The sequence below is a fragment of the Trachinotus anak genome, unplaced genomic scaffold (assembly GCF_046630095.1).
Source record: "Trachinotus anak isolate AG129_WGS33_773 ecotype Australia unplaced genomic scaffold, CSIRO_AGI_Tana_v1 ptg000003l, whole genome shotgun sequence".
Lineage (NCBI taxonomy): Eukaryota > Metazoa > Chordata > Actinopteri > Carangiformes > Carangidae > Trachinotus > Trachinotus anak.
The window spans coordinates 19,424,191-19,446,811 of NW_027273854.1; the positions used below are offsets into that span (position 1 = coordinate 19,424,191).

The window sequence follows — 22,621 nt, forward strand, 5'->3', positions numbered from 1 at the left end:
TCCACACACACACACACAAACAGCAGGGGTTGATGAATTATTTAGAAGGTTTTTTTTTTTTTAAATCAAGTTAGTTGAAGCACCTGGTACTGACCTCTTGTAGCTGTATGGGATAACCTGTATTTTTACACATAAGAACCAGTGACAGCCTTACCAGAGGTGGAGGTTGTTTAATATTCTTCCACATGTAGGCCTAAAAAAAAAAAAAAAAAATGTTTCTACTGTGTCTTGGTCTTTTGTTTAAAGTTGTGAATCATTCCTAAACTTCAAGATAAAGATTTTATTTTTTGGCCACATCCTCCAGCCTGACTTGAACTTCCATCTTGATATTATTCACAGCAACAAATGAGCTCAGTCAGCCGTTCACTTGGCAACACCTCTGGTGAAAGTATCAAATATGTTTGATAATAATTGAGATGTTCCAGACTGGGCAGAATGCCTTCACACTGTCAGTGTGGCGGGGGTGGACGCAGCTCCATAATGGGCCTTCTGAGGTACTGATTCTTAACAACTCCTCTGTGTTAATGTCTAGTGAGCTGTACTGCAGAAGGGTGCCATGCAGAGCATTGCGCCTGTCATATTTTCATATTTCTGTTTTTACAGTTCAGCAAAAATATGTCAGTTTAACTGGTTGTCTGAAAATGTATGTGCACATCCAGTGTCTCTCTGTGTGTATTTGTAGTTCTCCAGAGGTGGTGCATCATCCCTCTGACCTACCTACTGAGTGCTAAGCCTGTGAGGAAAGGTGTCAAGCCAAGCCGCTATTCAGTGAGTGGTATCTGAGCATTTAGGCTGTCAAACTGTCCCCCCCCCCCATATTATCTCCATCAGGCTGCTTGGTTAGCCATCGTACGACTACAGGCCTTCAAGGAATTTGCAAAGGATCCACACCCAAGTTTGTTGCCCTCAGGGTTCTGTGTGCGCGTCTGTTTGTGGGAGTGTAGCTGCACACATATGAGAAATGGACAGAAAAGTGCAGCTGCACTCTCATAACATACGTGTGTGTGTGTGTGTGTGTGTGTGTGTGTGTGTGTCTGTGTGTGTGTGTGTGTGTGTGTGTGTGTGTGTGTTTGTGTGAGACTGCATATTTAGCTTAATTCATTATAATTATCCTATGGGATTATGGGAGTTTCTTTGTGTGCTGCAGCCCTCACATTAGAAGGTGACAGATAACACTGGCTTCCCATCTTACAAAAACACAAACAGAGCACCTGTTACCACAGATAAACCCATGTATTGGTTTAGCTGGAGTGTTGGTGGCCTAATACACTGTGTGACACCACTCTACCTCAGGCTTAACTATTTTCCCGCTGCTCATGTAGCCATGATAATATTGTCCTCACACTAATGCTGCTCTAACTGCCGCTGCCTGAGGCTGTATGCAGTGGGTTAAGGCGTGAAACCACTGTGCATGTTACTGCACAACAGAGCGCACATACGTACACACAAAAAGGTGCATTGCAAGCGAGGCAATGCACAGATGTGGTGCAGTAGAGCTCTAAATGTATGCAGTATCTGCTGGGTTACCTAGTCCTGCATGATAAACAGCACTGTAGGACTGTAGCACTGTGCCCACACTGTGCCCCAGCTTAGACTGCAGCAGCAAATCACTGCCACTGGGTTTTTAAATTTTAAACTTCTGCAAATGTTACTACAGCAGTGTGCAAATTCTTGCTTCATCTCCTCAGAATTAGCAATGCGTTTAGCAAACTGCAGAATTAGCTCGACTGTTCAGTGTTGGTGTTTTAGGATTCTGGGTGGTTTATGGTGAAAAGCTCACTCTGCTGTAGCATCCTCTGTAAATCGGTGTGGATCAAAGTCCCTTAAATGTGAATGTCAGTCAGTGATTAGATGAGCGGGATCCTAAAATAATCTGGTTCCTAGAAATAACAACTGTGATTTGGAAGACAGTGAGCACATCAGTGCTACAGAGGTGGTCATGGCCCTGACACGTGAAACATACCTATGGATAAAGGCGGGCTGTGAACTAGAGGGAGTAGTAGAAACACTGACGACATGTGAGCATGTTTTAGCTGAACGTTGTCTTTACCTGCACAGATGCTTCGCTAACAGCTTTCAAAAGCTCCTTTGCTCTGGTGTTCAGCCTCACAGAAATATATCAGTAGGGGACTGAATAAAGCCTAATTATAAGGGACAATGTTTTTGTTTTAATTGAAATTAAATGTATTTCTGTCAGTTGTTCCTTTTGTTTGATTTTGATATAGATGGACTTTTGTAAGTTTGTTTTCATATACTTTTAATTTTAAATCAGCTTAAATTAAATTTGTCGCCTGCTTCAGTTGTCATCTACTCTTAACAACTGATGATTATTTCCATTATTGATTAATCTGCTTCTCAAGTGTTTTTTTCCGTGAAGTGTAAGAGCTATAATTTCTCACAGCTCCCCCAGTGGGTCCTTCAGCTGCCTTGTTTTGTCAGACTTACTGTCCTCAACCCAAATATATTCAGGTCATTCAGGATAATCAAATCCTCAGATTTTAGAAGCTTGAACCAGCAAATGTTTGGCACTTTAAAAAATGACTGTAATGATTATTTGATCATCAAAATAATTGCAGATCATTTTTTTAACCAATTTATTGACCAGTCATCGCAGGTGTAATGTCAGAGTTGGTCTTTATGCACAATTTTGACCGTCATGAGATACAAAGTTTTCACCCTCTCCCTGCCCTGTTGCTCTTCATTGGCGACTAGTAAAAATGATCACAGGCTTAAAAGTGGCGCCTGTTCTTATGTCATTCTTTTATTGCACATGCAAGTTTTGTTCCTAATGAATAATATTTGTTCTGCTCCTGATGGGTCAGTGTTTACATGTGTTCTGGTCTGTTTGTCAAAAATCAGAATGATGCATTTTTTAATTTCTAGGCCATATTGCCTGAGGTGAGCCAGAGTGTTAGAGAAAGTGCTGTCAGTGTGATTATGCTCATGATGTTGATGGTGAAGATGATCAGAGCTGTCAAAAACAGACAAGCTGCATGTCACAGATCTCAGCGTAGCCACAGAGCTGCTGACACTGACAGACAGCGTCATGCTTGCCTATAGTTTGAGCCATGAGGTTCTCACTGCATCACACCCACTAAAAGTTCTCAATTTTTTCCTGCTAGAGAAAAAAATCATCCATGTGTCCTCTGGGTCTGTGCCAGACACCTATAGATTTACCTCTAACGACCTCTGTGTAATGTGATTGGCTCACAGTGAGGAAGGAGAGACAAGCTTCTGCACAGAGGTAGCCATATAAGGATATGGGGCTGTGGCCTGTGCTTTGATGGACATCACAGTGCAGTAGAAGCTTTGAGTGACTTTAGGGGCGGGTGTTGTGGTTTAAAAAGACAAAAAAAATTTCTCCCTCTGGCTTTCATCAAGTGTGGCAAGCAAGACTGAAGAGGGAAGGGGGAAAAAGGAGGGGGAGGGGGGGGGGTGGGGGGGGGGGGGGGGTGGTGAGTGGAGAACATACTTACTTCTCCAACCACAGGAAAAAGAAAAGAGACGGATTGCAGAGGGAGAAGAAGCTGAGAAGAGTATTTCTGCTCTCAGTCAGGCTACTTCACAGATAGTTTCAGTAGACTAACTGCTATGAATTGATGAGTTTCAGTAGCATCACCACTTGGCTGCTCACTCTGTGTTTCTGTGGCTGCCGTGGGCTTTACTCTGGTGGTTTGGGGTTAAAGTCAGCAGACAGACACAGACGCACGCTTGAAAGGCTTGACGTGAAAAGGCCTCTCCTCCCCCTCACCCTCTCTCCATGTGTGGAAAAACATATGGTGTCTCAGGTAACACAACTGTTTGTGTGTGCATGCTTGAGGTGAGAGTGAAACAGTGTGGATGAATAGGTCCTGCTCCAGATGGTCCTTTTTAGTTGAAACATCAGACTTCTGATTAAAAAAAAACAAACAAAAACATCTGGGTTTATATTTGATTGACTTTTGATTTCTGTGCCATTTTCATTCAAAGCCTGCTTAAATCTTATCTCACAATGTCAAAATTCAGTCTGGAAAGTTTGCGTTGAGACCAGACATAAAATTTTTCCCATAATCCACTTCCCCTTCTCCCGTTAAGCCCCCCCTTTTCTTTTTCCATTATTTCTTTTTCCCCTTCTCCCCCTCTGCTTTTGACTATATGATACTGCCATGTAGGGCAGTGCTGCTCCTTAGTCGGCGGGTCAGGAATGCCCGCGTGGACTTAAAGTTGTACTGTTTTCTCTTTTGACCTTAATCCACTGACGGCTTTCATCCTCTGCTCTGTTTATTAGTCCATCAGTTCATCCACCAACTCATTTTTATTTGCATGTCGTTTGCTTTTTCATGACCATAATAAACCTGAAATGATACAGCAACACACAAGCACTGTGTCAGTCTACTTTAACCCCCTACAGTCGTAGCCTGAATACTGTATCACCTTAAAATGTTTTCAATCATGTGAGAGCACTGTGTAATCACACCCAGTCCTGTTGGTTCAGATTTGGTTGTGATTTATTCAGCCAGAAACATGGCGATGACAGAATCAACAAAGTTGTAGCCTTCCTGTTTTACACACCAAGACTCTGTGAATCTGGTGCTCTAAAGCAGTGTCTGGAAAAAACACTAGATAATCAGTGCTCATAATACAGCATCCCTGTTAATGAAATATCCCAGCGCTGGGAGACCCAGTCACTGACCAGCTCTCATTCAGCAGGACTTTAAATGTGACTGGCCTCTCCTGTTAAAATACGATTAGCTCTAATTCCCTCTCTGTCAAATCATAAGCTTTCATTTTCCTGTTCTGTTTGTCCCTCTGTGCTTTCTTTAACTCTTGCTTCTTTCTCTGCGTCCAGGATTTTTGATGTGTGTGTGTGTGTGTGTGTGTGTGTGTGTGTGTGACTCAGCTCTGAGCTGGGATCTGACTACAGGACACACCCTTTAGTGGCTGACTACAGGCTACTACATGTTTACGAGCTCGCATGCCCTAACAAGTACACGTAGGCTATGATTTAACCTAAACATGGTGGACTGAGGCGTAACCTGTCAATTTTAATAGCTTATTATCTCTTTTGAACAGATTGTTGAAAGTTCCTCCTTTGTCCTTAGGTGACGGAGACCGTAGCGGATGCAAAACACAATCAGTTTTCACACATTCTTTCCTAACACACATTCAGCCTTACCACAGTGAGAGGGGCAGCGGATGAGTTTTCCAGATTTTTCCATCCTGCCTTCTTTCTCTGATGCCTCCTCTATCTGTTGGGCCCAGACCCCAGAAGCTGTCTGTCTTGCAGATGGGCCTTTTAGCATTGGCTGGCTGTTTACAGCCAGTGAGATAGTCGCTGCAGAAGAAGAGTGAGCAGTCAGGCTATAGGATTAGAGAAGGAGAGGGAGAGAGAGCTCGTTTGCTTTGCGGCATCTTAGTTACTCTGTCTAATTAAAAAGGCTGTCTGGAGACCGAGTGTCTCTTGGCGTCACCCGGCCCAGATCCAGCCCACGGCACAGGCCAGACCAGTGGTTAATAGTGTTGGATGGTGTGTGTTATTCCTGCCTGGCCTGGTGTGGAAGAAGCAGCCTGACCCCAAAGCTTCTGGTCTTTTTTTTTTTCTTAAACCCACTCACTCTGTGTCCATTCATTGCCTCTTTGTTTCTTTCACTGTGTGTTTGCTGTAAAGGGATTTTGTAAAACTTATTCCAAGATGCCCTTCACTGTGTGAAATGATTAAAGCAAGCAATACTGCAGAGTCACCTCACACACACACAAACACATGCACGATAAGGTCTATGTGTTAGAGCAGCAGCAGCAGCTATAAAGAATCTGTAGACGATCCTGCTGCTGATACAGTTGTAACAGTGCAGAGAAATGAAAAGGACCTGAGGCGGTGAAGTCCCAGCTGATACACAGTTAATCTGAATTATAGATGGCCACTAAAAGAAAGTCAGAAATACGGGAACCGGTGTTCACCCAGTGCAGCAGTAGCTGTAAACATGTCACAGTAAACATGTTTCGGTTAGTATTTATCTTTCTACACGTCCATCCATCCATCCATCCCATAAGCATCTCTGTATCTCAAACCGTGTATCGAATTTTCTGACTCTTAATAATAGATGTGTTTTCTGTAAATATTTCATGGTCGGCTGACTGAAAACACATGCCTGTCAGAGATATGGAGGCAGAGGGACGGGGAGAGGATAGCATGCAGGGGAAGGAGGGAGAGAGAGAGTGAAATTGAATAGGCAGGATTTTAACCCCCTCACTCCGCCTTCATCAGGACGCTGCAGCCACTGTAACAGGCCTGCTGAGTATATATGTTAAGTCATCTCCCTCTCTTCTCTCCTCCCTCTCCTCCCCGTTCCCCTCCCCTCTTCACTCCCACAGGGCTCTCAGGATTCGACAGGAGGACAGGAGGGTTTGGTGGCCCCACCCTTTACAGCGTTCCCCCCTCCACCCCCACCTCAAAACGGACTCCCAGGGACAGAGTTTGGCCCTGGGGCCATGTTTGGTGCTGGGGGCCAAGGAACAGCAGAGGTAGGGGCTGGTGCTAATGGAGCCACCACTGCTACGACCACCAATAACAACAATGTAAGTACTATATTCATGAAGCCATTACTACTGGTCAAGTGAACTGTCAGAATGTATGAGTCATTTTCTGTGATAATTATAGACATTCAGTATTTGTTGGGGAAAAAAAACATTCTCCCCACTGCAGTTTTTCTCATTTTTGACATTCTCAGTTCTTGAAGTTGTGAAGGGACTGCAAGGATTTTAATTATTTTTATTAAATAAAATTGCATATGTATGGCTTCACTATTGATAACAGTCATAAACCCATAAACCACTTTGGTCCAGACTGAAATATCTCAGCATCTATTAGATCAGTGGTTCTCAAACTTTTGCACATCCTGGACCCTAAACTGACACAAGTTAGACCACAGACCCCCATTTGCTAACATTTTGTCCCAGGGTCCCCCATCTGATCAGATTTCTACTTTTACATGTTTATTGCAGAAAGCGTTCAAACAAAGTATTCATACATTCTGTCGTGTTACTTATGGTATTTTCATATAGTGAAAATAAATTATTCCCCTTTTTGCTGCCCCCCCCAAGAGCCCCCTCAAGCACCCCTGGGTGTCAACTGTGACATTCATGCTCCCAGAGGATTAATCCTAATGACGTTGGAGATCCAGAGTTTCATGCTAACACATTCTAATTAGATGGTGAACATAGTAAACAAGATATTGGCTTAACATTGACATTATGGTGAACAGTGTCACTGTGAGCATGGTAGCATGCTAGCATTAGCACTTAGTTCAAAGCCTGAGTACAGGCTCACAGAGCTGTTAGCATTACTATAGAGTATTTGTGTTGTTATTGAACATAAATATAAACAATCAGATTTCATTAAAGATTCAGCTGAGATGATAATGTTTATTTCTAATGCATGATGATGAGATCAAAGCTGTACACTAATGGTTTTACTGCATCTTGTGCTCAGCAACTCTGCATGTTTCCAGTGGGTTACACCCACAGCAAGAGGCATAGCAGAGTGTTCACTGTGCTAAAATAATCATCATTAGCCACGTCTACTTCTCTCACCTTCCATAACCCGTCCTCTTCGCTCTCTCCCCCACAGGGAAAAGCAGATGAGACATCCCAGGGTGAGGCTGGTGTACAGTGTGGTACAGGAGGCACAGGAGCAGGAGGCTCTGCAGGAGACCCCACGGAGGCCAAAGGGACCCCCAAACGCCTCCACGTCTCAAACATCCCCTTCCGCTTTCGGGACCCAGATCTCAGGCAGATGTTTGGGGTATGAAGTGGGGAATGTTGTGGGCCTTCATTTATAACAAGATCAATAAATCAGTCTAGACACTCTGGGCATTTGGCAGAGGGACTGCCTCATTCAGGGTGGGGTGTAGCGACAGACAAAGAGTAACACAAAGCAAGGACACTTGTGGGTGTTCTCTTACTGCTTGAGAGGGGCAGTGGCTGCTGTGTGTGTCAGTGTGTTAGCACAAGTGACGAAGTGAGAGGGAAAAAGGGTGCAGAGTTGAGTTCAAGGCAAAGAGATCAACAGAAACACACTGAAATGTGGGGAGTTGTCTTTGGTGTAACAGTGACCCCTACTGCAAAGTAGCTGTAACTCGCACGAAGCTTCTGACTTTGCAGAAAATCTGTCCTAAAAGACTTAGATCTAAACCAAACCTGACACAACTCAAAGATGTAAATGATTCGTCTCTTTGATTATACTTTTGCTTATTTCTCCTCTCAATTTTTTTTTTTGCAGCAATTTGGGAAGATCCTGGATGTAGAGATTATTTTCAATGAGAGGGGTTCAAAGGTAAGTGCACAGATTTTCTGAAACAACACAACAACAGTTTCTCCCTGACTGTTGACAGGTATTCCCACCATGCGTGGCTGCGACATGTTATCAGCACGCCACATTGAAGATCATTGTTATGAAACTTGACTTATCTATTAAACAATGTCAGGCTGCACCCCTAGCTCTAAGGTTTCACAGATTCTCATCTCTCCCTTTCCACGATGATGACGCGCTGCTCACTCACCACCAACCTGTTTAACCTCTGCCGTGTACCACAGGGTTTTGGCTTTGTGACATTTGAGAACAGCGCAGATGCAGAGAAAGCCAGGGAAAAGCTCCACGGCACATTGGTGGAAGGTCGAAAGATTGAGGTAATTTTCCTCTCTCTCTCTCTCTCTCTCTCTCTCTCTCTCTCTCTCTCTCTCTCTCTCTCTCTCTCTCTCTCTCTCTCTCTCTCTCTCTCTCTCTCTCTCTCTCTCTCTCCCCCCTTCTCTTCTGTCTTCTGTCTGTACTCGCATCGTAATTCTGCTTGATCACTGACTGCTAGCTAGCTCCCATCCTCCCTTTAGTGATATGCTCTGATGCAGCCCACTGGTATCCCACTCCCTGGTCCTCTGCGATGTTTTTCATATTTTAAATTTAAAAAGACTTGTTTCCTCCTCTTTTTTTTTTTTTGTTGTTGTTTTTTGTGGTGGGAATGATTGGGGGTGCAAGAACACTACATAAGGCATGCTGGGTACTTTTCCTCTGCAGCATATTTTTTTTCACATTAAGCTGTTGCCTCTTCACCTTTTTTTTTTTTTCTTTTCTTCCACTGATGCGCAACTTGTAGCCACACTGATGTTACAACTTTTTCTGCAACAATTGGAATGATGTTTGTGTAGTTGGCACCGGAGGGCACGAGAGGAACGCAGTGAAAAGGATGATGCATGGCAGATTGCCGTCAGATGCTCTTATTTTCTTCCCTAGTGTAGAAATCCTTCTGTGTTCCCCTCTCCCGGTGTTGTGGCTAAGTGGTTGTGACAAGCTTATGGCTCCTGGTGCAACAGCAGCATGCTGGGAATCACAGCAACACTGACGCATGTTCACTTTGTGGAATTCTGGATTCTTACCAAAGATCACTAGAGATTTTATGTATGTAAAGTCTATGTGTGTTGAAGTTATTTATTTTGAGTTGATTAAAAATTATTCTTTATTTGTAAACGCAAGCATGTGCTGAGTTTTTGAAAGCAGTTTTTCTTCTTTAATTTAATTGGGGTTATAATCAGCCAGTTGTCTGTATTGGATCTCTTGACCCAAGCCACCGTAAGCCAGGTTTTCTGCATGGGCTTACTGTGGTGATTTCCTTGGTGTGTGTGTGGGTGTGTGTGAGTCAGTTCTTGCATGATGGATGAGGCTGGCTGGACCCTTGTTTTTTTTTTTGAGTTCTGTACTCTCAGTTCTGCTGCAGTGTGGTTGAGAATGAAAGATGGCCACCTGCAGCCACTGGTACAACATAATCCCTCCGCCACCTCCACCCTCAGTCAATCAGCAAGCTGAATGGATACTGATGGAACCAATGTACCCTGCATCAGTCAACAACCTGTGTTGTCATTGCTTTAAGCTGATGTGTGTGTTTCCTCCCAAGTTTTGCATGATATCAGTCACTTTTATGAATCAGCGATCCAGTTTGTCTGTGTTTTCAGTTGTCACTTTGCATGTACTCTGTTGTACTCCAGTAGTGGTGTTGGGCTGTAGCAGGTCATGTATCAGCTGCATGGTGGGCCAGCAGCAAGAGTTTGTAGAGTGTGTTTCTTTCTGTCTGTTTATGGTGCATGGGCTTGAAGAGACAAAAGGCTGGCGCAGGACAAACCGAGGATTTGTGTTTATACATTCTTTCAACCGAGGAGAAAGGGCCGGACATTTCTATTTGAGGCAATGCTCTCTGGCAGTTCTCCCTCCTTGCAGATGTTGCTGCTGCAGTAACTCTTGCTTTAATTGGTCATATCATTTCAGAGTTTGTTGAACCATGTTTCCAGAGATGAAGATGGCTAAAGATAACTAGAGTAATCATATATTTGTATTATGATTCAGAAGCTCTGAAATATAGGCCTTCTGTATACCATTGTTATACATAAATATGTTACTATTATTGTGTGCGACTGTAGTTCACTGCTATCCACGGGCATGGGTTTAGTTGATGTAGCCTAATTGTGCATGGTTGGTATTCTAATATGGAAATATATAGCTTTGCTGAGGCAGTTCTGCAGAAAACTGGATATTTTTTTTCTTGCATGTTTATTCTGTACGGCTATTTTGTTGAAATAGTTTTTGGTGACGGGACGTGTTGAGTCAGCATGAAATCAGTTGCACCTGAGTGCCTCATAGAAAAAAGGCCAAACTAGCTGAATCCTTAGAATGATTTTTGACTGAGTGTTTTCTAAAAGTTTGCTGTCCTGAGCTCGAGTGCTGACATTTCTTATCTTGGTGCATGCCAATGGGAGTTAGTTAGTCGTTATTTCCATAGCTTAGCAGCCCATAGTGTGCATGTGTGTAGCCTATATAAAAATAGAACGAGAATCATTGTGCTTAAAGTTACACTGTACTTCTCTTTGTCTGGAATAAAACTCTGCGCTTTGAAGAAGTCAGTTTCCTGTGCGCTTCCAATGTATCCATGTAAGTGGCCCAACTACAGTTCACTTTGTCTCTACCTGCTTCTCTGTGATCCCATCTCATCACCATTAATGCTATATATATAGAGTCCCATAGGCCTATATATAGGTGTGACAGTGTGTATCTTACTCACGAACATACACACCTCAGTGCATCTCCACCTGTCCATGGCTGTCTCTGTGATTGTGTGTATGCTCTAACATAGATGGTTAAGCAGTCCTCACTCATAACATCTCTCTGCCGTGAGCAGTAACATTTCGGCTGTCACTGACTTTTGTTTCTTTGACTGTATGACACCATACAAAGCTAATGATAGATAAATTATCTCCAAAACCATTTAGTCACATATGTGTAGTCACATATGTGCACACATTTCATTCTTTTTCTGCAATCACAGGCTGTATAGGGAGTGTATTAGGGTCCCTGCATGGTCTCATTTGCATAGCTAATGATTAAGAAGAATCATTAAGTTTATGCTGGTCATGCAGAACAATATTTTCGTTATCCAGGGCGCACAGTGTTAATGTTTCCTCACCTATTTCTCAATAGACGGCAGCTTAAAAGGAAATATGTGAAACAGCAAGGTGTATGCTGGGTAAAATATATTAGTAATTTTAGTTGAACTGTTCCATCTCTGGGCACGCCAGACAGATATTTAATTATCACCAAACAGTCATTATTGCGCAAAGGATCTGGAGGTGGTTTTTCGTCAATCTTCCTGGCTGCTCTCTGGCGTCTTTGCTTTAGATTTGTCCCCACTGCAAACTACAGTGCAGAAATTTCAAAGACTGCTGCTGTAAGGACGATAGCAGAGGGGATGTCACACAGACAGAGACCATGCAGAACCCTGAAGACTCCTATTCACTAACTACTGCTCCAAGGTCGTGTGCTTGTGGTTGGTCTGTGTGGCTGGAGTGTTACGGGAAGTGACAGCTCCTCCGCAGCGCAGAGTTTTAGTCAGACATTTCAACACAATGGCGCAGAATAGCTGAGTTGTCTGAGTGAGTCAAAAGTGGTGCAGCTCTGCATGCAAAGGGAGGGGTGGTGGTGGGAGGGGGGCTATTGAGTAAAGAGTGTCATCATCGCTGCATGGATGTGGTGAAAAGGATGAGAAGGAAGTTGTGCCTGTGGTTCTGCATGCCTGACCATGCACACTCTCACCAGCCAGTGCTGCCGCCACAAACTCCTCAATGGGACAGAGCTGGCCTTCCACTCATTCTGGCCGGGGCCTTTTACCAGTCATCTCCATGACAATCATTTTGGATGATTTTATGCAGTATTATTATTGCGAGAGCTTGAATTGGTAAGATTTTCATTTTGAATTGTTGGCGATGGCCCGAAGTACAGGATTACCAGCTCCTGTGTCCCAGTTTCATAGATGGACCCCCCCCCCCCCCAGTATGGACTTGACTAGTCCTGTTTTGTTTTTGTCATCAGATCTTTCTGTTACTGCATGATTTGCCCCAGGGAAAATTAATGAATGTGTGAGTATTCATGTATGTTTGCTTTGTACATGAGTGAAAATGTAGAAAAGGTTGAAAGAAAGGGGGAAAGAGAGTTTGTACTTTGCCCTTTCCAACCCTCGGTCTGTGTTTGTGTGTTGACTCCATTCTTTCTCTTCCTTATCCCTTCATTCTCTCGTCGCCAGTCAAGTTCGTCCTTCTGTCATTTTGTTTTTAATTTAAAAATGAGCTTTTTCTAACTTTAATACTCTATTTTGCCATCATCTTTGTCTGCCTTATTTTGTTTCCACTTATTTCCATTCATGTTTGTTTTCAGTTTCCTGCCTTATTTGTATTGTTTGACCATCCTTCAGTATGTTCTTTTGTGGTGACTGGTAAAAACTGGAAATTATAGCCACTATACCCACAATCAGTTTCCAAACACACACACTTCTCTTGTGGCCTAACTTTACCACACAAGAATGAGTCATTTCTTGCAACATCTAACCAAAATACCTCCGCTTGTCCTTTTGACTGGAAGAGACGCAGACAGTTATTAAAGCAGCCTTTGCTATTCTGCTCTTATGATAGAGGGTGGTGTGCATTTGTATCTTCTCTTCTGACTTTTCCTTGGAGGTGTTTAAACTCACTGCATTTCAGACCCTCACTGTACTGTACTGTACATTCAGTAGCTTAGTTTCTGGGGTTAGGACCGGGTTGCCCCATATCTCCATTCTCCTGTACCATGTCTTTTGTTCTCTAGAGCACCAAATACCTTCCTGTCACTGGTCTGATTGTTGTGATGATGCTCAGAGCTCTGTTAAGCACTGAGAGCTAGCATCCTCTCCCTTTTCTTCCTCTTTCTTCTTTCTCTTATATTCTGTTCTGAGCTGTAACACTGCTGCTACCAGGTTTTAATTTCACATGGGGCAATAAAGGGGGGGGGGGGGGCATTTAGGTTTCTTTTGTTACTAGGATTATTTGTTCCTTTATTTATTATATTTTTTCTGTTTCCCTGACGACTTCTGTGTGTTGTTGTCAGTCTCCACGGTAACCACTCGCTGTTTCTACGGCAACGGTAAGTTGTGTACAAACATCTATCACTGAACTGATCCCCTTCCCACCCCACCCCTGAAATGGGCCTTTGACACAGCATTATGTACAGTATACTGTGAAGTGACAATATTAGTCTTTGCATTTCTATCTATGTAATACTCATAGGCCCACGCAGTGTAATGCCCTAGAAAGCTATTGGTATTATGTAATTTTACAGTGCACAGCACAGTACCACAGGCACACAGACAGATGGACACAGAATCTTTCAACACATTGGATCTTTTAGCAGTAATATTTGTTCCACATGTCCGTCCCCCACCATGTCATTAACTCCTCACTGGGAATGACCGAATGTAATCACCCTCTTCTATGCAATCACACGGCTATTTACAATCCATCTGATTAATTCTCCGTCGGACTCAATGTATGTAGTTTTCTTCTTCCTAATTAATTAAAATCAACAGAAATGATATGAAGCTTTGCTCCCTGTTGCTGCCTACGATTGCTTTGAGTGAATGCAGACCCCGACCTGCAGAGAAAATAATGCTGCTCTGGTTTTGAATTCCTTAATTTCACTGACCTGCCTGCTTTTAGCACAGTGTTCTTTGTCAAACGTTAGCCAAGTGGACACAATGTGCAGTTGAAAAATGCCGTAGCACCCCTGCCTGTCTTCAATGCCAAGACAAAGATCTTCCAAATATACATAATAAACTAGCACACTGTGTCTTGTCATAAAAAATTAATCTACAATTGTTCATTGGGGATCTTTTGTTAATTCATACAAAAATAAAATGTGCTGAGAAACCATGCTGTTGAAGATCTGAATTGGGTTGCACCAGCTATTCATAAAGCCAGTACTAAGTCAGAACGTAATGTTCTTCCTAATTTCCTAGTACCTACGAACTACTTTCAAACTAGTCATTTACTAAACTGGGTTAAAACTAAAAAGTGTCTTAGCTTGTTAAGACTTTAGCAATATGTAAATTGGTTGCTAGGAACCACCTATAATGCTGTCCAGTCAAGAGCTATGTAAACAGGAAGTTGCTGTAGCATCATAAACCTACGTAACTTCCAAAAGTGTCAGTTTAAGAAGCACAAAAAATATATTTTTACTCTATTTATGCCTGTGCACATGGAGAAATAAGTGTGTTTCAGTGGGTGTAAATATTTAGTAGCAAGTAATCTTCAGGTAAGAAATAATTTGTTTTAATTTACCAATTGGTAGTCACATTTAATTTAGTAATTAGTAGAAACTTTTCGACCTTAAGAACAGCTGGTGCAACTGGCTGGTCACTTATCAAACCAGTCAGGCTGTGTCCCAGTTCACTCCCCATTTATTATATAGTGAACAACATTTACCCTCCACCGGTGTCTGAGTGTGTAAATGTATCCACTACAGTGTGTGAGCCCTTTGGAATGACCTGGTTCTCTGCATTAGTTGATGATAAAATGTCGTCTGATCTTCAACTAAGTCACAAGCGTAGATGCGCAGTGTCCCTGAGCTAATATCACACAAACGATTCTAATATTTTGTGTCTTTATTGAACATATTTGTTAAACATTCACAGAACTGGTGGAAAACGTAAGTGAACCTTTGGACTTAACTGGTCGAACCTCAAACCAGCTCCTCCAGTAGCTGCTGATCAGACCTGCTCAGTGTTCAGGAGGAAGTTTGGAGCTTTCTTCCTACAGAGCTGCTTCAGCTCAGACGTGTTCTCAGGATCTCTGCTGTGAGTGGTTCTCTGAGGTCAATCCACAGCATCTCTGCTGGGTTAAGGTCTGGACTCTGACTGGGGTCTGACTCCTTTGTTTGAAGTCTTTCTGTAGTAGATTTACTTTGGTGTTTAGGGTCATTGTCCTGCTGCATCAGCAGCTTCTACTGAGCTTCAGCTGGTGGAGCCACACTGACATTATCCTGTAAGAGACCTTGATAAACTTGGGAATTTATTTTATTTATCATTTATTTTCCCCTTGATGTCGAGCTGTTCAGAGAAAAGCCCCAAATCATGATGCTCCCTCCACCCTACTTCACCTTAGGGATGATGTTTTCATGTTGGTGCAGTTCCCTTTTTACACCTTACATAGAGCTGCATGTTCTTCCCAAATAATTCAACCTGAGTTTCATCAGTCCATTAAACATCTTCCCAGTAGTGTTGTGGAGAGTCAAGCTGCTCTTTGACAAACTTCAGGCAGGTATGTGATGTTTTTTTGGAGAGCAGCAGCTTCCTCTGTGGTGTCCTGACATGGACACTAAGCTCCAGGAAACCATGCACCATGATCTGTGTCTGGTGGACTCATGAACAGAGATGTGAACCAGCTTTGAGCCTTTAGCTGTTATTCTGAGGTTCTTTGTTATGTTACTGATCATTGTGTGTTGTGCTTTTGGAGACATCTTAGCTGGACGCCCACTTCTAGGAAGAGTAGCCAAAGAACTAAAGCATTTCCATTTATAGACAGTTTGTCTGACTGTGCACTCATGACAATCTAAACTCTAGTTAGCTTTCCTTCATGTGATTAGCCAAATACTCATACTTTTTCAAGCCTACAGTGTGAAGATTTGAATGATGTTTTTAGTGTGGACAATGCAAATGTTTGTGTGTTAGTAGTTAAATTAGATTGTGTTTGTTCATAATTGTAACTTGGATGAAGATCTGACCATGTTTGAAGACAAGTTTATACATAAATTATTTCCAAAGGGTTCACTTACTTTTTCTCGCCACTATATGTTGTGCCCTCAAAAAAAATCATGCTTTATAAATTCAAATGGGGTTTAAATTATGTTATACTACTGCCTGCTAACAATCCCACAATGCAATGCACTGCATTTTATAGATGGGAAAATTACTGTTGCACAACTCAACAGCCGACAGTGACGACACAAAAATGATGATGATAAAATCTCAATTTACTGCTCACTGCTGAGCAAACTAGGAAGCGTCTGTTATATGTGGAGCAGCGAATGAGGGAGTGATTTCGGACACAGCCCCAGTGTTGTTGTCACCATATGCATCTCTAAACCGATATGGGGTTTACCTGGCTGTGTTTTTGGGTCTCTATTATTGCTGCCATTTTGTTTTCCTCTTTTGGTTTGGTTTTCTTGTAGTGGACTGTCTGTGTATCAGTAGTTGTAGTAGTAGTCGTAGTCGTAGTGTACTGGTCCTAGTTTGTGACACACGGTTCTAATGCCTGGCATAGTGTCTCATGTTTATTTTATTTCTCTCCTTTTTTGGGAATGAGGATTGCTCTCTCTCTCTCTCTCACTCTCCCTCACGCTCACCCTCTCCCTCTCTCTTTCTCTCTCTCTGTTCCCTCCATCCTTTGGTGCTCTGTTTCTCAACCCACCACATATAATGAGATTTTCAGGAGAATGGTCACCAAATCTAATTGCTTTATTTGAATGATGCACCTTGGTATATATGTTGTGTTTTAAACAGTAATTGTTATTAGTTTATTTTGTGTTGCTCATGTAAACTTTCTCCCTTTTTTTTCTCTTTCTCTTCACTCCATCTTTACGTTCTCCTGTTTTTGTATATGGACTGGCTCTGTCTCTTTACTTCTCACCTGCATCCCTTCCTCTCAACGTACCTGTCCCATCTTTGTCTCGTATGTATTCGATGTGGGAGTGCTGCGATTGTTTTGATTGGTCTCTATGCTGCATCCAACGCTTGCTGATTGGCTGAACTTTTTCTTTTTTTTTTTTTTTCTTTTTTTTTTTTTAAACTTTTTTTGGTTTGTTACTCACTCTTGGTCATGTGATGCGCCCATATTTGGCTGCGTGTAATTTCTGTGTTATATGATTATTAATTTTGTCAAACAAATGTTTTTGCACCCCCTCTTTCTCTCCCTCTCCCTCGTATTTATTTTAAATATTTCTTTTTAGGTATGTAAACCCCACAAGTTTGGTTTCATATGGAAATGTGACTTCATTTTGTCCAGGTTTATTGTTCAGGCTGGACTGGGAGGGCAAAAGTGGGATGAGAAAGGCTGAATGTTTTATTAATCATTAACACTTTGAGATTTGCCTTCCATATTGGTCTCTGTTGATTTGCATGTGTTCCTGTCAGCCGTTTACCCAATTTCATGAATCGCGCATTACACACAAACACAGGTACACAAACTGCACAAACACAGCTGATTGCCCACCATTAATATAGGCAAACTCTTTGCTATCGAGTGTTACCCATCAACATAAAAGTCTGGACTGTTTTTCACCGTGATACATAAAAATGTGATCATTAATTTGATTCATTAAAACAATTTCAAAACGTCTCCATTCAGACACCCGTGGACACTTGCGTCAGATAGCTAGCCAGGCTAGGCTAATTGAATTGTTTGCCACTGACCTTGTCATTTGCAATGAGGGAAAAATGAGGTAAACCTCATTTCCATTTGAATGTAGCTCAGCAGATAAAGAACATGACTCACTGAGAGAGGCAATGCGAATGGCAGCCTGGACCTTAATGGTCTTCTAAATGGGAGTGCTGTGGGTATGTACACACAAGCACTCGTTCCTCAGTCTTTCTCTCCTTCCCTGTCACACACACACACACACACACACACACACACACACACACACACACACACACGCTTGCTCTCCCCTCATGTAGCCAAAAGGTCATTAATCTTTAGCTTGTCACACAGTCAGATGTGGAGCTTCAACAGCACACTCGGGCAGTATGGGTTATTACGGAGAGCTACAATCTCCTTCTCTTAAAGCCCATCAAAGGAAGATGAGGATAGATCAAGGGAGCGGAGTGTGAGCCTTTGAAGCTCTGAGAGGAGATTAGCAGCCATCTTGGATTGAAAGGCCTAAGCATTAGGCTGAAATGTCAGTGAGCATGCACAGTACATGCACATCCACAATACTTTCACCTGTGCATGTCAAAAAAAAAAAAAGCTCAGTTTCCTTTGCTGTGCTCCCCCACCCACCGCACCCCTTTTATGTGGAGTCACAGCCACCACAAAACCAAAGTCGCCCATGGCAGCCCTCATATCTCTACACAGTGAATCACCAAATCTCTACTGGGTAACTTGCTTTTAATTGCATGATGACTAAAAAAAAACCCTTAACAGCCCCCACGCACTTTTACACACAAACATGCACACCAACAAAAACACACACACACAGCAGTGAAAGAGTTAGCAGCCTTGTAAAATTCTTCCACACTGATCACAGGGTTCAGTCTAACACCAGTGACTTTTACATTTTAGCCAGTTATTTTGGTTATGATTGATCTTTTTTATTCTGCAGACGTAGATTTATTGTACAGTATTTTAAACACAGCACAACGAATTCTCGACCAGAAATAATCAAGAACATGTTGTCTCATCCACGTTGTTGGTGGGCCAGCAGTTCACTTTAAAGCCAGTGTGCAACTTATTTAGAAAATCAAGGTTATGATACAAGACAGCAGCGTTCTCCTTGAAAGGACCAGTAAGAACTAGATCCAAGCAGCAGATAACAGCAGGCATGTTGAATGTAATTCTACTGTGAGGAACAAATGTGTATCAGCCTCGGCTTTGCCAGCTAATAATCTGTGTTTGAGCCTGTGCTGCTTTAGTTTCCTCTCTTGAATTGTTGTGTCTGTGTGTTTGACCGTTTGCTCCTCCGTCCCCAGGTGAATAACGCCACGGCCAGGGTGATGACTAACAAGAAAATGGTCAGCCCTTACCCTAACGGAGAGGCGCTCAGCGCGCTGCCTTATGGTAACGAGCACACCGACACACTAACAATGAGCCGTGGCCCGCCTAATAATCCAAACAGCATAGGTACACAGCAGGGGGGGGTACACAGACGTAGGAAGGGGTAAATTGCACAACATAGCCACAGTGTTTGCTCCCTGCAGGCTCTCCTGCGGACTGCATTCTGCAAGACCATCAGCAAACCAAATTCATGCAGGTTATTTTAGTTTGAGTATTTTTGCCACCACCCACAGTGGCAGCTATGTTGTCGGTCGACTTTAAAATTTAGCTCACAGATCGACTCCACGGAGTGCAGGAATAAGCAATGCAACAGACAGAGGTGTTCTCACAGTAATAACCCTGTAACAAAGGTACCTTCACTGAATGAAGGTGAAAATAGATGAGGCAGAGTGGTTTTAAGAATCGGCTGTAAAAAAAAAAATGTTAATTCAGTGTGGAACAAAAACAACTTGTGTGGTGAAAGATTTTCAGGTGTAGTTTCAGTAAAGATTTGGTCTGTGTGCCATCATGTAGCCAGTAGTTAGACCAGACCATCTGTTGACCTACTGCATCTGTCCAGGTCATCTAGGATCTCTGCTTATGGCAATGCTCATTTATACTGTCTGTTTGATTCCTGATTCCAGTGTCTGTGCTGCTCCCAGGTTGCTTGACCTCATGGTGTCAGTGTCGCAGGTTCATTAGATGAACATGGACAGAGCTCAGCAGCATATCCTGTTTGTTTCATGCACTCTTCACGTTAACGTCCTGCAGCTTGGTTTTGAGTTTCACAGGGAATCTGTCAGGGTCAACGGGAGCAGGCATTACAGTCAATTTAAAAAAAAAAAAAATCACTCCTTAGCTCTGCCTGATAATTCGTATCATGTATTATTCTGTAAAACTGCTCTTGAAGTATCTTGTAAACCATGAATGCCAACAATCAAGGAGAATAACTGATGAAGTAAATGAATATGTGTATAAATGTGTTTGTGTATAAAACACCATACTATTGTATCGGGAATAGAAGAGCCAATGCTCTTTGTAAACTGCCCCTATTCATTATTTGCCCCCTCCCCTCTCTGTGATTGTCAGCGGGGTGGAAATTGAGTCCCATGGTGGGGGCCGTGTACGGACCAGAGCTCTATGCAGGTAAGGCCGGTCTTCATCTCCTTCACTCACGCTAAAAACTGTCTCTGCAGCCTACTTTAAAGTTTAGTCACATCCCAATGTTTAATTTATATTAATGCTCTGCTTTCCCAGCGTTTCTGCTCACTGACACTTTTTGTGATATCAAGCTCTCAAGGCTACAGTTGGATTATTCCCTTCTCTCTTTGCTCCTTAACTCATCTGGGGCCTCCCCCTGTTTTTCTCTTCACATCATCTTCTTCCTACCTATCCTCCTTTCCTAAATCCTTTGCTGTCACTCCACTTTTGTCTCCTATTCTCCACCTCCTTCCTTGCCCTCTTCGTTCTTCCTCCCCTCATCCTCCTTCAGTCCCAGGGTTTCCCTACCCTTCAGCAGCAGCAGCAGCCACGACAGCAGCAGCGGCGTTTCGCGGTGCCCACCTCAGGGGCCGGGGTCGGCCCGTCTACAGCGCCGTGCGGGCTGCTGTGCCTCAACCTGCCATCCCTGCCTACCCCGGGTAAGAATTATCCACGAGAGCTGTGGACTTCACATACTTTGTAGCTGTCCCAGATGTTTGTGTTTTATAGAAAACACAGTGGAAATAAAATGCTTGAAGTCAGTTGTTTTGTTCAGTGCCTGATAAATCTATTGAGGAACACCTCATGAAAGCCATTTTCAGAATCTATTTGACCAGGTCTCTGTTTAACACAGCTGTGCTCATACACTTCTCGTGCTCAAACATCATTTACACTTCACTCTCTCCAGCACTGGCACATTGTCAGTCAGTTCATAAGCTATTCAGTGGAGTATGACACACTGATGGGATTGCACCATCGAAGGTTCATTTGAATAAACACCCAGATACCACCATCAGTGGATTTGCATAAACACACACAAACCACATTCAGTCATTATGCAGAAGCAGTCACCCTGCTCACAGATTTGCTACAAATTATTCACATTTACTGTGATGTGTTGTTTTTTTGTTTTTTTTTGGTGTGTCCCTTCAGTACGTGTACTGTGCATGTTGTTGCTGTGCTGTGATGATTGGCTAATGGGGTTATGACTGCTGTGATATTCAAATCAAAGCAGAATTGATTGGTTAATGGCCTTGTGGTTGCTTACAATGATGAACATTTAAATTGAGCTAAACAAGGTGAAATTGGGGGCTGCAGGAAACACCTTCTCCATATCTGCTCCACTGAAAACTCCTCTCCTCACACATTACATCCTCATTAAAGGATCCCTTCAAAGTGGCCTTTGCTGCCTTGATATTCTTGTATCTGGGGAACAGTAGGCGGTTATGGTGGTATTTCAGTACAGTGAACCCTCTTGGCCCCACAAGTCTATTGTTAAATGTTTTTGGTCACAGTTGTGGAGCTTAAATGGAAAGTGTATTTCCTCTGCATGCTGCATGGGTGTGAAATAACTACTCTCTCTTTCTCTCTCTCCCTCTCTCTCTCTTCCTGTTCCCTCTTTTGTTGTTGCTGTCTCGTGACCTTCCTCCACTCTGGTTTTTGGGACTGTGCATCACTCCATTTGCACCCTTCCACTACACCCCCTCCCCTCCCCACCCCAACCCCCTCCCTCCCCCCTCGTCTCTCTCCCGTTTTCTTCTTCTCTCAGTGTGGTGTATCAGGATGGGTTTTACGGAGCCGCGGACTTATACGTAAGTAAACTCACCTCCCACCGACACACCCTCTCTGTCCCTCCCCTCACACCTTTCTCCTGCTCTTTTTTCCTCTGGGGGTGATTGTGCATGTGCGTCCAGTCATGCCCTGCACAGAGCTGCCTGCATAAAGGTGAATGAGCCCACAATGAAAAACTGTTAACAAGCACAACACGCCACAAATTAAGATCCATTCATTTTATTTATTTATTTTTATTTTATTTTTTGGCTGCTGTTTGTTGTGACAAAAATATCTGTAACGCAGGTTGAACACAGCTCAGGGTCAAAAGAGGCTGTGTTGTTTTAAAAATGGAAAAAAAGGAGAGCTGTGAAATCTTAATGATGGGATCGAGGGTCTCAAACACCACTACAAAGGCTGCTCTGTGGGCGGATGCGGCAGCATGCATCAGTGTATGAGTGTGTGAACATATGAACAAGAGCGTGTGTGTGTGCGTGCCTTTGCGTGTGTGTGTGTGTGTGTGTGTGTGTGTGTGTGTGTGTGTGTGTATCCAGGTTGACAACGGTTGTTTCTGTTCTCTCTATAGACTAGTGTTTCAGGACTCAGTCCTTAGTCCCAGATTGCCTCAGGTAGGGTCAACTCAACACCAAACCCACAGTGTGCATTGTTTTACTGTACTACTTCCTCTGATCTTATGAGTCATCTTCTGATCTGATCTGGAACATGTTGTCTTTTAGTTGTAATA

The 22,621-nt window shown here is 43.0% G+C and overlaps 1 protein-coding gene across 6 annotated transcripts in view; it reads left to right on the forward strand.

Annotated features, from left to right (window-relative positions):
• The window catches only part of LOC139618483 (RNA binding protein fox-1 homolog 2-like), a 44,099-nt gene that overhangs the window by 17,090 nt on the left and 4,388 nt on the right, over positions 1 to 22,621 (forward strand). For 3 of the 6 annotated variants that reach the window (XM_071474430.1, XM_071474434.1, XM_071474432.1), the window contains 8 exons: positions 6,352 to 6,555; positions 7,607 to 7,780; positions 8,258 to 8,311; positions 8,572 to 8,664; positions 19,062 to 19,149; positions 20,215 to 20,271; positions 20,618 to 20,765; positions 21,875 to 21,917. In XM_071474430.1, the coding sequence (XP_071330531.1) occupies positions 6,352 to 6,555; positions 7,607 to 7,780; positions 8,258 to 8,311; positions 8,572 to 8,664; positions 19,062 to 19,149; positions 20,215 to 20,271; positions 20,618 to 20,765; positions 21,875 to 21,917 (861 nt within the window). Of the gene's footprint in view, positions 1 to 6,351; positions 6,556 to 7,606; positions 7,781 to 8,257; positions 8,312 to 8,571; positions 8,665 to 19,061; positions 19,150 to 20,214; positions 20,272 to 20,617; positions 20,766 to 21,874; positions 21,918 to 22,462; positions 22,506 to 22,621 lie in introns of all 6 variants that reach the window. The other 3 variants (XM_071474431.1, XM_071474433.1, XR_011689740.1) reach the window with 2 other exon arrangements.